The 16762-nt window shown below is 44.7% G+C and overlaps 1 protein-coding gene across 1 annotated transcript in view; it reads left to right on the forward strand.

The window, feature by feature from the left end:
* The window catches only part of LOC139575930 (transcription factor Maf-like), a 129684-nt gene that overhangs the window by 10819 nt on the left and 102103 nt on the right, over positions 1-16762 (forward strand). Inside the window, exon 2 of the mRNA XM_071401402.1 lies at positions 3852-3922. Coding sequence (XP_071257503.1) covers positions 3852-3879 — 28 coding nt within the window. The 3' untranslated portion in view covers positions 3880-3922. The remainder of the gene's footprint in view (positions 1-3851; positions 3923-16762) is intronic.

A 16762-nucleotide genomic window follows, 5' to 3' on the forward strand; every position in this document is an offset into this window, starting at 1 on the left:
GAGGTCAAAAGTGAGAGCGCACAGGGCCATACACAAAGTCATTAGAGTAATCCCTAACCCAGGGGAACACACTCATTTCCTCTTCTTAGAGAGACAGCTCCGTGTGTGAGATACACACAGCTAACGCTCTACATTATTACTGACTGAATAATATATACTGCCATCATAGCAGCCACTTAGCTCCCGACTGTATACAGAGAGCTCAACACTCACTGCAGTTTTACCGGTCTCCAAATGTGTGCTTGTGTGTTCCAAAGAGTTTAAGAGAGTTTTACTTCAGCTTGTCCGGTTAAGTCACATGTGTGTGTATGAATAAGCACAGTATGTGTCTATGTGTCATTATTGGTGTGTTAATTAGAGAATCAGGGACTGGTGACAAACCTCTCCTCTGTCACAATATTCCCCCTCTGGGTATTAATGTAATAATTCCTAAATCACACTGATTCCTAAATCATACTGATTCCTATATCACACTGATTCCTATATCAACAGGCTAATGATTTAAATGTAGAACACCACACTGCCCTTAACCTGCTTTGGCTCTGTGTGTTAGAGAGGAGAGGAGATAGGGCTGAGATTGAGTGACATGCCCCTTGTTTGTCCTTTTTACCAAGAGACATTAGTGTATATGTGTGTGCTTATGAGAGAGACAGATCTTGTAGTGTGGGTTTGTGTTGGTCTGCGCAGGCGTCATGACTTTTCACCTCTGAACGTCTTAGTTTATCTATGCGTCTGTGTGTGTGAATGTGCAGAGACAGGGTGCATACACACACAAACACACACATACACACACACGGACAGACGGTAGAGTGAGGAGGTCAGACAGGGAACGTGGGGTTGGCGTGCTAACCTGGATTCTCTGGGCCAAACAGAGTCCAATGAATAATAGAACACACAGCTTTTGTTTATGCTTTATTTAGACAGCTTAAGACGACCTACCTTCTAACAGGTAAAGGCCATCAACTCTGTCCTTGACAAGAACAACCCAGGAGGGTAGACCTAATTGTTTGGATAAAACAGACTCCCCAAATCCAAATCAGACTTTTTATTCAATAGCTATGACACGATAAAAATTTGCTTTACAAGCATTACTCATGTTGAGTCAAATAAAACAATATACTGTATGTCATGTAGATTGTATTGAAACATATTTGTTTTATCCCTTCACAGAGTGAATAGTGAGGCCTATCCCCTCCCTACTAACCTTCTTATAGGGCCTGCCCAGGTTGGTAGAGGACGCTGGGAGAAAACAGGAAACGGCAACATTACTCACCTCCTATCCTCTCTGAGAAGAAAAGCTTTCTCCCTCCTTCAGGGGGAAACGTGCATCAGGGATCAATTAAGATGCACTTATTTTACTGGGAAATATTCCTCTCATTTTATCCTCTTTGGGGCAGCAGAAAGTCGAAACTTTGTGCTTCAAATAGATATTTTAGAGGGAATAGGCATGTGACTCATTAGAGAGTTGTCCTTGAGAGTGGCTGGCTGCAGGTTATGTTGATAATGAAGTGTAGCCGTACTCTGAGGGGTAATTTTATATGTCTGCAAATGGAGCTAAAGCAAAGGGACTGGGACTTAAATGAATCCAACACCAGCTCCCTGAGGTCCGGTGGCACAGAGGATGGCAGGACAGAGACAGAAAGAGAGCGAGAGAGAGGGGGGGAAGAGAGCAGCGGACTTCTACTTTAAAATACTTTCTCTTTCTCTCCGAATGACATCTGCTTTTCATTCTAGAAAAAAACTCACTCAGAAAAAAATTCTTAAACAATATTATATATATTTTTTTAATCAAAATAACTCTGATGATATGAATGTGTTGGGCTACTCCAATTCCCCCAAAAGTCTGAATAATCTATACGTTTTTTGGGAAACACTTCAAGCCAAAGTAGCCTAGCGCCTCCTTATCCTCATGAGTTATTTCAATTCATTTTGGAGGCTGAATGTATGTATCTGTTTATATGCTCCTGTGTGAATCAGAAGCATAAACCAATTATTGCCAAATATACTGTAGACTGATATGAATTTAGGAAGTTATTATTAACTCTTCATCACCACCTGGTTCTAGAAGGTTGAAGGGAATCATATGAACTAAATAAATAGCACCTCTAAATAGAAGGTCCTTGAACGTACCCATCCCCTTCTTCAGAGCAGTTAGGGGCTAGTTTGGGCTGCGTTCAGGCATAACATATCTGCATCTCTCTGATAAACGTTTACACGTGCAGTGATTTAGACGTGCTGACTTTATGTCCTGCTGTGCTCTCTACATCAGCAGACTGCGTCACCGCTGTTTTCCTGGAGTTTGTCAGAGCTCAGTAAAATTGAGTTATGTGGCATTTATTTGAAAACCCAATAATTTCAGATTTTCTCCACTGCAGTGTAGAGATTAAGTATTTCTTAGACCGTCATTTTTCCACCACTGTTGTGGGTGTGTGGTCAATTATTTTATATCAAATGTTACCACTGCTTATTCAGATGTTTCAATTGTAGATGGTTTGTATAAAAGCAACAAAAAAATCTATAATTGTGAATAATCATTTTTACAGAATAAATACGGTGGATTTAGATTTTTTTTATCCTCTACATTGCGGAGTGACACCGCTCAGACTTTTCACACTGATGAGACCCAACACACACACACTTACACACGCACACACACGCCACACCACCTCACTGCAAGTCAAACGGACATTGATCTCTTAACCAAGCAAGGTGACCTCCACTCCTCCCAGAGCTTCCATCTCTCCTTCTCTCTTCTCTATTTCATGCCCATCTCATTCCTACAATTTCTCTCTGTCCGTCTCTGTTTCTGTCTGTCTGTCTGTCTGTCTGTCTGTCTGTCTGTCTGTCTGTCTGTCTGTCTGTCTGTCTGTCTGTCTGTCTGTCTGTCTGTCTGTCTGTCTGTCCAGACCCAGTCAGTGTGAGTTCAGAGTGATGCTAGGTCCAGACCCAGCCAGTGAGGGCTCAGAGTGATGCTAGGTGTGGGCCCAGCCAGTAAGGGCTCAGAGTGATGCTAGGTGTGGGCCCAGCCAGTGACGGCTCAGAGTGATGCTAGGTGTGGGCCCAGCCAGTGAGGGCTCAGAGTGATGCTAGGTCCAGACCCAGCCAGTGAGGGCTCAGAATGATGCTAGGTGTGGGCCCAGCCAGTGAGGGCAGGGCTGTGGACTACTGTAAATGCCTGTGTATCTCACTTTCACTTTCTGTGTGTGTGTGTGTGTGTGTGTGTGTGTGTGTGTGTGTGTGTGTGTGTGTGTGTGTGTGTGTGTGTGTGTGTGTGTGTGTGTGTGTGTGTGTGTGTGTGTGTGTGTGTGTGTGTGTGTGTGTGTTTGTGTAGGTGTCTGCATTAGTACACCATATGCTGTTGGGCGTGTAGATACCCAGCTGAGTTGACTGAAAACTCATTGGCTGCGTACGTGACGATACCGGCAGAGTGTGTGTGCGTGTGTGTGTACGTGTGCGCGTTGACATGCATGTACGTGCATGTGTTTGCAAATCAATGTGCAGTTAATATGATTTGTGATATTTCAATATTCATATTTAGGGTTAATAATGAGTCTTTCATTACTGTTCAATCTGGTTTTGATTCGGTCTTTCACTTCCCCCTCTGTCATAGACATTTCTCTGGGTATTTCTGTCATATCGGATGAATATGTTTAGATGCCTGGAGACTGGATACACAGAGTCTATTGGAATGCAAATGTTCTACCCTTTCCTCCACATCAAATCTTGTCTACAGTAAGCTACTGTATGGATTTTACTGCGTAGCCAAGGTGAGAAAGCAACTTGTTCAGTGTGTGTGTGTGTGTATTCATGGTGTATGTTTTGACTGGGTCTTCTGCTATCTGCATTTTCAGGTCATCCAGAAAATTCCTCCATCTGTGAACGAGAGCCTCGCCCCTCCGTGCCCTTGGCCTTGATGTCTGAGGTAAAAGACAATTCTCTTTCTTTCACTATCTTTCTCTTACTCTCTTTCTCTTTCAGTAATGATGTAGTGTTGAAAAATATTATTATTAATCATATCATTATTATTACCATTATTATTAATTTTAAATGTTTACACTTTTACAGTCGCAAAACCAGTGTTTTTAATGAATCAGTTTAATTTAATGAATTGTTTTTCCACTTTTCACTAACAACACATTTGAAACCTAATGCAATTGAACGTGTATTACACTGAACGACCCAGTCTATACCGTATGTTATCATAACATAATGTGTGGTTCTCTGAAGGGTCCATTACAGCTATGTAATAGTGTTTGTCATTCTTTATTCATGAATCTGACGCCGCCATCATGTTACCTCTACAACATGTCTCTCAATATATTTCTCCATCTCATCACTTTATGATGTTCATGTCTCATCCTCACTCTTAATGTACATCTCGGAAATGTAAGGGCCATCCTGGAAACGTCTACCTGCTGGAACTACTTATCCCAGCGCCTGGGTTCGATGGCACTTTCTATTCTACTGAACCTGTAGCAACACCCAGAGTAGGGTTCATATACAAAAGGGATCCGACTAAAGAACATTTCTGCAGTCGTCTGTAATCGATGCACAGAGATGAAGGGAAACTGAGGCCAATGTTTATCACAAAACCAATTGTTTCTGTAATGGCTTCGCTGATTGTGCCGCGCCGAAACCCATCGACTAATCTGTTAGGAGGGACGCTCCGTTCGTGACTCGTCAGCATGAAACTTGAGCTGCTCTGTCTATGTGGGTGCCCACTGTGACAGAGAAGACATGCTAGTGTGTGTGAGTGAAACAGTGTTTTAAGGAGTGTGTATTGACAATTTTATTGGGTGGTTTGTGCCGTGTTTACATTCAGCTGTACTGATCATATCCCGTTCCATCATAAAAGGAGTCATTAATAGCCCCTAAACCCTCCATACCCCTATATGGTACACTATACATTACAACCCCCCTCATACCTCCAACCATCTCCCCGAAACGTCCATGTTCTCTCTGCAGGCAGCTGCTCCTCATGCCCCCTCCAGGCAGCTCAAATCCCTCTCATCCCCCTGATCCCCAGTCTGTGTCCGGGGACCAGTGACCCTACTCAGCCCTCAGTCACTGGGCTTACCCTGTCAACAGGACCAGTAATAGTACACTGCCTGGTGCTCCCCTAACTGGAACTTTTTTCAGACCGAGGGAGTGATTTGTTATGAGTGAGTTACAGATGGTTAACACACTACACAAGCAGAGAAAGACACATACAGTGAATGGACAAATCATTAGGTACACCTGCTCTTTACATGATATAGACTGACCAGGTGAATCCAGGTGAAAGCTATGATCCCTTATTAATGTCACCTGTTAAATTCACCTTAATCAGTGTAGATGAAGAGGGGGAGACTGGTAAAAAAAAATAAAAAAAATAAAGTCTTTAGACATGGATTGGGTATATGTGCTATTCAGAAGGTAAATGGGCAAGACAAAATATTTAAGTGCCTTTGAAAGGGGTAGGGTTGTTGGTGCAAGGTTCAGAAATTTGAGTCTCTCAATTAACTGCAACGCTGCAAGGTTTTTCACGCTCAACAGTTTCCTGTGTGTATCAAGAATGGTCCAACACCCAAAGGACATCCAGCCAACTTGACACAACTGTGGGAAACATTGGAGTGAAAATGGACCAGCATTCATGAGGAACGCGTTTGACACCTTGTAGAGTCCATGCCACGATGAATTGAGGATGTTCTGAGGGTAAAAGCGGGTGCAACTCAATATTGAGAAGGTGTTCCTAATGTTTTGTACACTCAGTAATATATATATATATATATATATATTTATATATACAGTTGAAGTCGGAAGTTTACATACACTTATGTTGGAGTCATTAAAACTCGTTTTTCAACCACTCCACAAATTTCTTGATATCAAACTATAGTTTTGGCAAGTCGGTTAGGACATCTACTTTGTGCATGACACAAGTAATTTTTCCAACAATTGTTTACATACAGATTTTTTTACTTATAATTCACTGTATCACAATTCCAGTGGATCAGAAGTTTACATACACTAAGTTGACTGTGCCTTTAAAGAGTGGAAAATTCCAGAAAATTATGTCATGGCTGTAGAAGCTTCTGATAAGCTAATTGACATAATTTTATGTCAATTAGTGTACCTGTGGATGTATTTCAAGGCCTACCTTCAAACTCAGTGCCTCTTTGCTTGACATCATGGGAAAATCTAAAGAAATCAGCCAAGACGTCATAAAAAAAATTGTAAACCTCCACAAGTCTGGTTCATCCTTGGGAGCAATTTCCAAATGCCTGAAGGTACCACGTTCATCTGTACAAACAATAGTACGCAATTATAAACACCATGGGACCACACAGCCGTCATACCGTCTCCTAGAGATGAACGTACTTTGGTGCGAAAAATGAAAATCAATTCCAGAACAACAGCAAAGGACCTTGTGAAGATGCTGGAGGAAACTAGTACAAAAATATCTATATCCACAGTAAAATGAGTCCGGAGTAAAAGCCAGACTACGGTTTGCAACTGCACATGGGGACAAAGATCATACTTTTTGGAGAAATGTCCTCTAGTCTGATGAAACAAAAATGGAACTGTTTGGCCATAATGACCATCGTTATGTTTGGAGTTGAAAGGGGGAGGCTTGCAAGCCAAAGAACACCATCCCAACCGTGAAGCACGGGGTGGCAGCATCATGTTGTGGGGGTGCTTTGCTGCAGGAGGGACTGGTGCACGTCACAAAATCGAGGGCATCATGAAGTAGGAAAATTATGTGGATACATTGAAGCAACATCTCAAGACATCAGTCAGGAAGTTAATGCTTGATCGCAAAGGGGTCTTCCAAATGGACAATGACTCCAAGCAAACTTCCAAAATTGTGGCAAAATGGCTTAAGGACAACAATGTCAAGGTATTGGAGTGGCCATCATAAAGCCCTGACCTCAATCCTATTGAAAATTTGCGGGCAGAACTGAAAAAGCGTGTGTGAGCAAGGAGGCCTACAAACCTGATTCAGTTACACCAGCTCTGTCAGGCGGAATGGGCCAAAATTCACCCAACTTATTGTGGGAAGCTTGCGGAAAGCTACCCGAAATGTTTGACCCAAGTAAAATAATTTAAAGGCAATGCTACCAAATACTAATTGAGTGTATGTAAACTTCTGACCCACTGGGAATGTGATGAAAGAAATAAAAGCTGAAATAAATCATTCTCTCTACTATTATTCTGACATTTCACATTCTTAAAATAAAGTGGTGATCCTAACTGACCTATGACAGGGAATTTTTACTAGGATTAAATGTCAGGAATTGTGAAAAACTGAGTTTAAATGTATTTGGCTAAGGTGTATGTAAACTTCTGACTTCAACTCTATATATATATACATAATTTATTTGTGAAAAGTATTCAGAAATATATCTTTTCCAAAATAGCCTGAAATGGGATGGCACATTCTGTGGTCTCTATCTCTATATGCTATACTGCTAGATCGAGACATTCCATTATGGCCCTTAGTGTGTCCAGTGTTATTTCCCTGATTGTCCTTAAGTGGGGCCTGGGATCAGTAGCTGGCCTGTCTCCAGCTCCACTTAACTTCAGCAAAGAGGGAGAGTGAGAGAGTGAGAGTGAGAGAGGACAAAGGCATCAGGGGAGACAAGGACAAATCATCTTTAGATGAAGTGTTTTAAGTGCTCCTCTTCTCCTCCCATGTCACCACCGTGAATCAGGTGACCTCTGCTCACCTGCACAGGATATAAACAACGCCATGTCAGAGAACGGACGGTTGGCGAGTGGAAGGCGTCCATCTTACTCGCCACCATGTGTTAAAACGTTGTACCGCACCCTGACTACCTGTCAAACCTCTTACAGCTCGGCTTGGCCCGGTCCGGTCGATGGCTGACAGTCATCTTGGTTTCCGTCTCTCCTTCGACGACGCCGGCTAGGCAGTGTCTTTGTTTTATGCAAATCCATGCATATGAGAAGGAATGGGGGGAGGAGGGGAGTGCAATGAGCAGTCTGGCCACGTAGCTCCAGGAGGACAGGCTGAGTGATGGAAACAAAGAGCCAGGGTCTGAGTGTCCTTGCCTGGGGAAAGCAGGCCAGCCACCACCAGCCACCAAAACACAGGTGTCACCATCTGAGCCTCAGACACGATTGAGTGAGTGAAAGAATAGATAGGACAATGTATTTTATATATTGCATTTTTTAAATGGAAAAAAGAAAAACAGAATGCCTTTCGTGAACTAACTAACTAACTAACTAAAAAATTCAACACTTTAATTTGTATCTTTTATTTTATTTGTATTACTACAGTAGCTCTGACTTTGCTGGTAGCTACTTTATTGAGGAAAAATGTACTTACTATGACTGTGATATGTGGTTGTCCCTCCTAACTACCGTAAGATGAAGGCACTACCTGTAATTCACTCTGGATAAGAGCGTCTGCTGAATGACTAAACTGTCAAACTGTACATGTTATAAATACAGGAGGAGTCATGGAATAAGGGCTACTGTGTCTGTGTGAGGAGAGGGGTCATGGCTGAGACGAGTTTTTACCAACAGATGTTCTAGTGTGTCTGTGTGTGTGTTCAGACCTGACTGGGAGGACAGCAGGCAGGCACCTTACCCTAGTGGTGGCCCTGGCAGAGGGGGACTGGAGTTCAACACCCAGCAGGGGGAAAGAGACCCAGAATCTGCTGACAAGGACAAAGTGACAGGTGTGTGTGTGTGTGTTTCTGTGTGTGTGTCTTTCTGTGTATGTGTGTGTGCACGCACTCCCATGCTTATGAGTTGAGGGCTGAGGAGGATGAATAGGCTGGTTTATGTGCCATTGAGTGTGTGTGTGTGTGTGTGTGTGGTCAGATGTGGGGCAGGGTCTAACGGACAGGGAGGGCCACCACCCGTGGCGGTGTGACCGTGTGACAGTAGGGTGGCTTGGGTCAGACTCGCTGACTCAGTTTCAGCCACACACAGCACCCCTTTCACAAAGACACCGATCTCACGATCACCACAGAGTGAGTGTGTGTGCCTGTATGAGTCAGTTTATCACCCACGACACTGTGTGTGTGGGTGTTGTCCATGTCTGTTTACATGTGTGTGGATGACACAACACCATCCTCTCACCCTCACCACTTCTCTCTAGCTGCTCAGTAGTACTCTCCTCCCCTCCCCTCCTCTGTCCCAGAGCGCTCACTCTATTTCTAGTTGCCATACAGGATGTTGGCCTCCCTAGACGAGGGAGGGCAGATGAAATCAATCCAGATTGACCTGTCACACGGAAGAGGGGAAAGTGATGGAGGGAGGTGGGAGAGGGGGCAGAACAGAGCAGGGGTACGAAAACAACCCCTCCAACCCCTTTCTCTACACACGGGTCAACAGTTGAGGGTGATTTATTTACATCAGGACCGGGGCGACATGTTCCCCCCACCCCACAAACCCTATCCATCTCTCTCTCTCTCTCTCTCTCTCTCTCTCTCTCTCTCTCTCTCTCTCTCTCTCTCTCTCTCTCTCTACTGTATCTATCTATCCCTCTCTCACCCTCTTTTCTCCTCCACATGCCTCTCAGAAAGGAGTGAGAAACTGGAGAAGTGTGCAGTAGGAGTGAGTCTATATTTAGCCTGCATAACCGAAGACACTGTGGTCTGGCTTTAAGGTTAAAAATATAGATCTCCATGTACAGCCAGCTGGGTACAGTAGACGTCACCCACTGTCAGGCACCATGAATCATGATTACTTTCCCCCTCGGCCCAGCCTGGCCCAGCCTTGGGCTCTGGGTTCTGTTATAGGCTCTGTGGTCCTCTTTAGTCTCTACATCATAGACTGAGAAATGTATCTTAGACCCTTGCCTTCAGACTAGCGTTTTATAATAGGCTCTGGGTATCTCTAGACCTATATCTCTGTCAGAGAGAGCAGGGCATAGGATTTAAAGACTATAGGACTGTACTCAGTGACATTAGAGACAGAAAATGTTTGACAAAGGGTTAAGAATGTTAGCAGTGTGGCACATACACTGAGTGTACAAAACATTAGGAACACCTTCCTAATATTGAGTTGCAACCCCTTTTGCCCTCAGAACAGCCTCAATTTGCCAGGGCAAGGACTCTACACGGTGTTGAAAGCATTCCACAAGGATGCTGGCCCATGTTGACTCCAATGCCTCCCACAGTTGTGTCAAGTTGGCTAGATGTCCTTTGGGTGGTGGATCATTCTTGATACACACGGGAAACTGTTGAGCATGAAAACACCAGCAGTGTTGCAGTTCTTGACACAATCAAACCGGTGCGCCTGGCACCTACTACCAAATCAAATCAAATGTTATTAGTCACATGCGCCGAATACAACTGTGAAATGCTGACTTACGAGCCCCTAACTGACAGTGCAGTTTAAAAAAATACGGATCAGAATAAGAGATAAAAGTAACACGTAATTAAAGAGCAGCAGTAAAAAATAACAATATATACAGGGCCGGTACAGAGTCAATGTGCGGGGGCACCAGTTAGTTGAGGTAGTATGTACATGTAGGTAGAGTTAATTAAAGTGACTATGCATAGATGACAACAGAGATACCCTGTTCAAAGGCACTTACATACTTTGTCTTGCCCATTCACCCTCTGAATGGCACACATACACAATCATGTTTCAAGGCTTAAACATCCTTCTTTAACCTGTCTCCTCCCCTTCATCTATACTTATTGATGTGGATTTAACAGATGGCACCAATAAGGGAGCACAACTTCCACCTGGATTCACCTGGTCAGTCTATGTCATGGAAAGAGCAGGTGTTCCTAATGTTTTGTATACTCGGTGTATATCTTTCTACTGTAAATAGAGGCAGAGGGAAAGAACAAAGGAGTACTGTTCAGTACCACCAGAGTTTCTGCTTCCCCCTCCTCTAAGCTGGACTGGGCTTGGTTGTGAAGTGGTGCTAGATTTAGCCCAGGGCGTATGGGCATAGCTACACTTTGCTAATTATTTTCTTGTGGCATAATTCTCAACATGGCACTCCTCTCTTCTCTCCCAAGCCTAAAAACAAAGACTCAGCAGTAATATCCTAGTCAGCCCCACACAGGGTGTGAAGGACCTGGGTAGTGTAGTGTAGTGTAGTGGAGGAGGTATGGCAGGGGTGGGGCAGAGCAGTGTAGGCCCAAAGAGAGAGACACACATATCACCTGGGTGGAAGGACACAGGTGGTGGACTGCCATTGTGTCTGCACAATAACACTACCATTTGCTTGTTAGTATTGTTTTGTTTATTTAATTACATTTACTCCCAGCTAAAGTAGCACCAATTGCGGATACAGTCACTAGCATGTAGAGGACTGAGAGGGGAAGGCGTACTAGACAGATACATTTGTTTGTATCAGACCAGCATCCTGCCCAGTGGGCTAAACTGTGGAGAGCCACTGGACATCAGAGGTCTCTTGAAAGAGCACTTACTGGTGAAGGCCTTGGAACAGACCACCACTATTAGTGGACACTGCCTGGAAGCCAGTACCTCAGTCTATAGCTATGCAGTCCACACATTAGTCATTGGCAAGGAAACTCTGTACATAGTTTTAAAATCCAGAAAGACGTCCTCATATAAACTCTCTCAAATGAGAAGGACTCTTACCACAGTCTCTCTGTCTGTCTCTGACTATGTCTGTTGATCTCTCTCTCTCTTTCCCTCTCTCTCTCTCTCTTTCTCTTTCTCTCTCTCTCTCTCTCTCTCTCTCTCTCTCTCTCTCTCTCTCTCTCTCTCTCTCTCTCTCTCTCTCTCTCTCTCTCTCTCTCTCTCTCTCTGTGTCTCTTTCTCTCTCTGTATCTCCCTAGCTCTCTTTCTCTCTCTGTATCTCTCTCTTTCTGTATCTCTCTATTTCTCTCTGTCTCTCTGTCTCTCTCTCTCGACTGAGTCTCTGTCATTCCCCCTTCTCCTTCCATCGTTGTTACATCCTCCTCACATCTCAATGACAACCCTCTCCTTCTTCCCGTTGTGTACTTCTTTTAGAACAGTATACCCTGCCTCCTCACCCCATCACCTCCAAACGTCTTCCTTCTCCTCCTTTTCCTTCTTAGCAAACAGTACATCCCTCCCTCTGCTCATTCCCAGAAAACATTCCCTCCGTCCCCTCCCTCACTACCACCCTAGACGTCACCTTTCTCTCCTTCCTCTTCCCCTCCAAACCGCACCTGCTTCCCTTGTCCTCTCTTCCTCTCCTCCACTCCAAACATCAGTTCTCCTCCTCCTCTCCTCCCCCTCTCGTTAGCTTGATGAATGGCTTCACTGCAGGGAAAGTGCTGATTTTCCTCCCTCTGTCTGATTTTTGCTGGCTGTTATTCATTTCAAACACTCAGAGAAAAGCAAGTGAGTCAATCAATAAGGAAATGAACACACTGAACAGCATTGGCTCTCACAGTTATTCCCCCTGTGCCCATGTCCTCCACAAGCCCAGACTGCTGTTTACACACATGCTGTATATGTGTGTACATATATGTTTCTATAGATTCCCTCTATAGCTGCTGCACACTTCACAGTGTATCATACTCATATGAATGAGATTGTATTGGGCAGGTTGACTTAACCAATTATAAACCTCTGTATACAAGATTATGGCATGGTATTCGTGATCGTTCATAAACATCAATGCGACTTAATACGACTGACCCAAACCTAAGCAGAGGATTTCTTAAGATGATATATACAGTGTCTGGTAATGTGGAGTTCATTAAGACACACTGAAGTGACAGAGTCCGTGTGTAGACTAGTGCACATGTGGACTGTTGTATCCTGCACTTCCAGGGAAGGAGAGGTGGTAGCACGGAGATGTGGGAGAGCAGAGCCGAGTAAACAGGCATAGAGAGAGCTGCAGTGCTCTCTGTCGTAGTTTCTTTCACACTAACACCATCTAAAGCCATCAGATGACCTCCATTGTCACCGAAACTCCCTCACCCATTCCTAAAGGAGGACATTCAGACGGTGAAGGAAGGGAAAGAGGGAGGGGAGAGAGAGGAAAGTCTGCTTCCAGACCAGAGTTATTACGGCACATTAAAGGGGATGGTGTGCACAATCCGGCCATAGCTTTATGTCTAAGTGCACATTAGTTATAGTCCACTGTTAATGTTCTGTGCAAAATCCTTTATGTAATAACCCCAAACACATAATGGCCTAACAGTTTTAGTGTGGTCTGACATTTTCACTGAGGTCAGCTCATTTAATGCATTTCTATACAATTTAAAAACTCTAAAATGCTATTTGGAGAACACCTAAAACAAGCAAAAATAACCCCAGACATTATCACATTGGTTGCTGTAGCTTCAATCTCCTCAGTCGATCTACAAAGACATAGCCTGCTGGCTACACAATTAGCTGCTACACATTAACTCACATGAACTCAGCACTGGGATTACAAATTATTATTTAAAACATAGTGAGGGATCTGTTAGCAGAAAAAATATTTTATTAACAAATTTCCTGCAATTCTACACATTTTGTGATGACTTATGCCAGGTTAATATGATATCTGAGTTAGAGTGACTAATACAATGAATGTGAACCCCCTGGAGGTCAGGGCTGCTGGGCACGTGGCCTGCATGCCAATGTAAAAAATGTGAACTGACATGGGCTAATTGAGGGACTATCAGTGAGTGACATATAACAAGAGGACGTCTGCTGCAACCAAGTTTCCAATTGCACCCTGTGTTTTCTAGTGTTCTAATTCTCAACAGTAAGTTGAGAACCTGAAATTCTTTTATACAAAATGGCCGAGGTCCGGACCTCATATGTAGCTACGACCCTGCCTGTTTCTCATTGGTGATAGAGATTATGCAAGATGAAGAGGGCATTCGTCAACATTATTTATTTCATTTTCTAATTAACACTGTTGTCAAAAAACTCTATATTATTCTGCCCTCCGAGACAGGAAAATAAAACTTGGCAGATATCATCACCGTATTTACAATGTGTTGAGATAAACGTAATCTCGTCGTCTGTAACTAAAAACAAACACCGTAGAATCACACGCTCTTCTCATTGGTGTGGTCTGGCTAACACTCCGATTTCGCTACCAGGCTTGCATTTTAGCTGGTTTCTGTAATGATAACAATATTTGGTATCAAATTAATAAGTGTTCTGCTTGGTTGAAGCCAGCACTCTGCTGCCCAACCCGCTATACATTTAAAACAAACAATTCACGGGTAATGCATCTAAATGAAGTCATATTGTTATCAGCTCGTATATTTGGGAGGCTCAGCTCGTAAATCAATGTGTGTGAATTCAGCAGAATGGGCTACTGAGGAGACGGTGAACACCCCAGGATTCTAGTTCATAGAGTAAACAGAGCGAGAGAAAGAAGTGGATAGAGAGAGGGAGAGAGAAGGAGAAGAGTAAAGAAGATTAAACAGAAAAACATAAAGAAAGAAAGATTAAAAGAAAAAGAAACATCATAGAGAGGGAAACAGAAACAAGATTTTGAAATGATGACACTTTGGGTGTTCATGCAGCAGGCATTTGTGAGGGAGAGGTCTAAGAGAGGGAGAGGAGTGGGGGACAGGAGGGAGGGAGAGAGGGATAGGAGTGGAGAACAGGAGGGAGAGAGGGAGAGGAGTGGAGGACAGGAGGGAGAGAGGGAGATGAGTGGAGTGGGGGACAGGAGGGAGAGAGGGAGAGGAGTGGAGGACAGGAAGGAGAGAGGGAGAGGAGTGGGGAACAGGAAGAAGAGAGGGAGAGGAGTGGGGGACAGGAGGGAGAGAGGGAGAGAGGGAGATGAGTGGAGTGGGGGACAGGAGGGAGAGAGGGAGAGGAGTGGAGGACAGGAAGGAGAGAGGGAGAGGAGTGGGGAACAGGGGGGAGAGAGGGAGAGGAGTGGGGGACAGGAGGGAGAGAGGGAGATGAGTGGGGGACAGGAGGGAGAGAGGGAGAGGAGTGGGGAACAGGAGGGAGAGGAGTGGGGGACAGAAGGGAGAGAGGGAGAGGAGTGGGGGACAGGCGGGAGAGAGGGAGAGGAGGGAGAGTGGGAGATGAGTGGGGGACAGGAGAGGGAAAGTTAGAGCCCTGATTCCCTTTCCCCTTTGACCTACTGCTGTCCTTTCTATGACCATGACTAATGGAAAACAATCCCCTCCACTGGAATGCCTGCCTGCTACTGTTGTGGACCCTGGGGAGTGGAGAGGTAGAGAGAGATGGATGGAGGGAGTGGTAGAGACAGAGGAGGAGAAGATGAGGAGGGAGTGTTTTGTGGAGGGAGAGATAGAGAGGGAAGAAGAGAATGGTAAGAGGTAGAGAGGGAAGAGGGGAAAAAGAAGAGGGTGTGTTTTGCAGAGGAGGGTGAGAAGGAGGGGGAGGAGAGGAAAAGGAGGGAGTGGTAAACAGAGAGGAGGAGAGGGGGAGGAGAGAGGGAGGAGGGGTAGCCTATATGAGCAGGACTAGCGGGGGTGGTGGAGCCTGTATGTCTGCTTCATGCCTCTCTGAGCCCAGACATAACCATTGTGTTTACAAGCCTCAGTTGCTCTTACTGTTAAATTATTGGTGTGAGGGACGCATGGAGGGGAGGGAGGGAGGGAGGAAGGGGGGATGGGGGAGTAAATACTTATCTTCTCTCTCCCTCTCTTTCATAGTTCTGGTTAACCAGGCTTAAGAATGCTCTTTGTGTTTTCTAATGATAGACTCTGGGTACTGACTGACTGAGCCTATGAGAGACCCTAAAGACCATAGAGAGACCATAGCCTCAGTGACTGAGCTCTCCAGAGAGGAGGGAGAAGGAAGGCTCTGTTTTGAACAGTGGCTTTGCTGGACCTCAACTGAGAGATAGGGGCTATGGAGGGCCCATGTTGTCTCCCATGCAACTAGGGCAGGCATGTCATGTAGTGGAGCAAGACATACATGAACACTAAATTACCAAAAGTATGTTGGCACCTGCTTGTCAAACATCTCATTCGAAAGTCATGGGCATTAATATGGAGTTGGTTCCCCCTTTGCTGCTATAACAGCCTCTACTCTTCTGGGAAGGATTTCCACTAGATCCGGCCGTGATTGGGATTCCCATAGGGTGGCCATTAAAACACAGGATCAAAAAATAATCATGGGAGACCCCCTACAATGCTTTACTGAGTCTCAGGGCTGAAGGAAACCTTTCACTGTGTGTGTTTGTATCTCTCTCTCTCTCTCTCTCTCTCTCTCTCTCTCTCTCTCTCTCTCTCTCTCTCTCTCTCTCTCTCTCTCTGTCTGTCTGTCTGTCTGTCTGTCTGTCTGTCTGTCTGTCTGTCTGTCTGTCTGTCTGTCTGTCTGTCTGTCTGTCTGTCTGTCTGTCTGTCTGTCTGTCTGTCTGTCTGTCTGTCTGTCTGTCTGTCTGTCTGTCTGTCTGTCTGTCTGTCTGTCTGTCTGTCTGGGTGACACTAATAACTCCTGACAGACCATAATCAGCTCAGCTGGTCTCTATGGATATAAGTTGTATGTTTGTTGGAATGTTAACTTTGTTCTTCTTTACTTCGTACGGCTCTTGTTTGTAAACACAAATGCATCACTTCCTCTCTGTGTGGCCTGTAGGGAGAATAAACCACGCTCTGCACTGCTTTCTTACTGAAACAACCTGCCCCATGTCTTACACACGATACACACTCCCCTCTTATACACACATACGTCCCCCCTGGTCTACACACGTCCAACTCAACTTACACACTACCTGTCCACCTCGCCTTGAGGGCACATTATAGGACTCTGCACAGACAATAGCCACACAAGCCCCTGCAGAACCCTCCCCCAGTCTTACACACATCCAATCTGTATACACAGACACATCCTCCCTATTGGTAATATCAGTCGG

This window comes from Salvelinus alpinus, chromosome 5 (genome assembly GCF_045679555.1).
Source record: "Salvelinus alpinus chromosome 5, SLU_Salpinus.1, whole genome shotgun sequence".
NCBI lineage: Eukaryota > Metazoa > Chordata > Actinopteri > Salmoniformes > Salmonidae > Salvelinus > Salvelinus alpinus.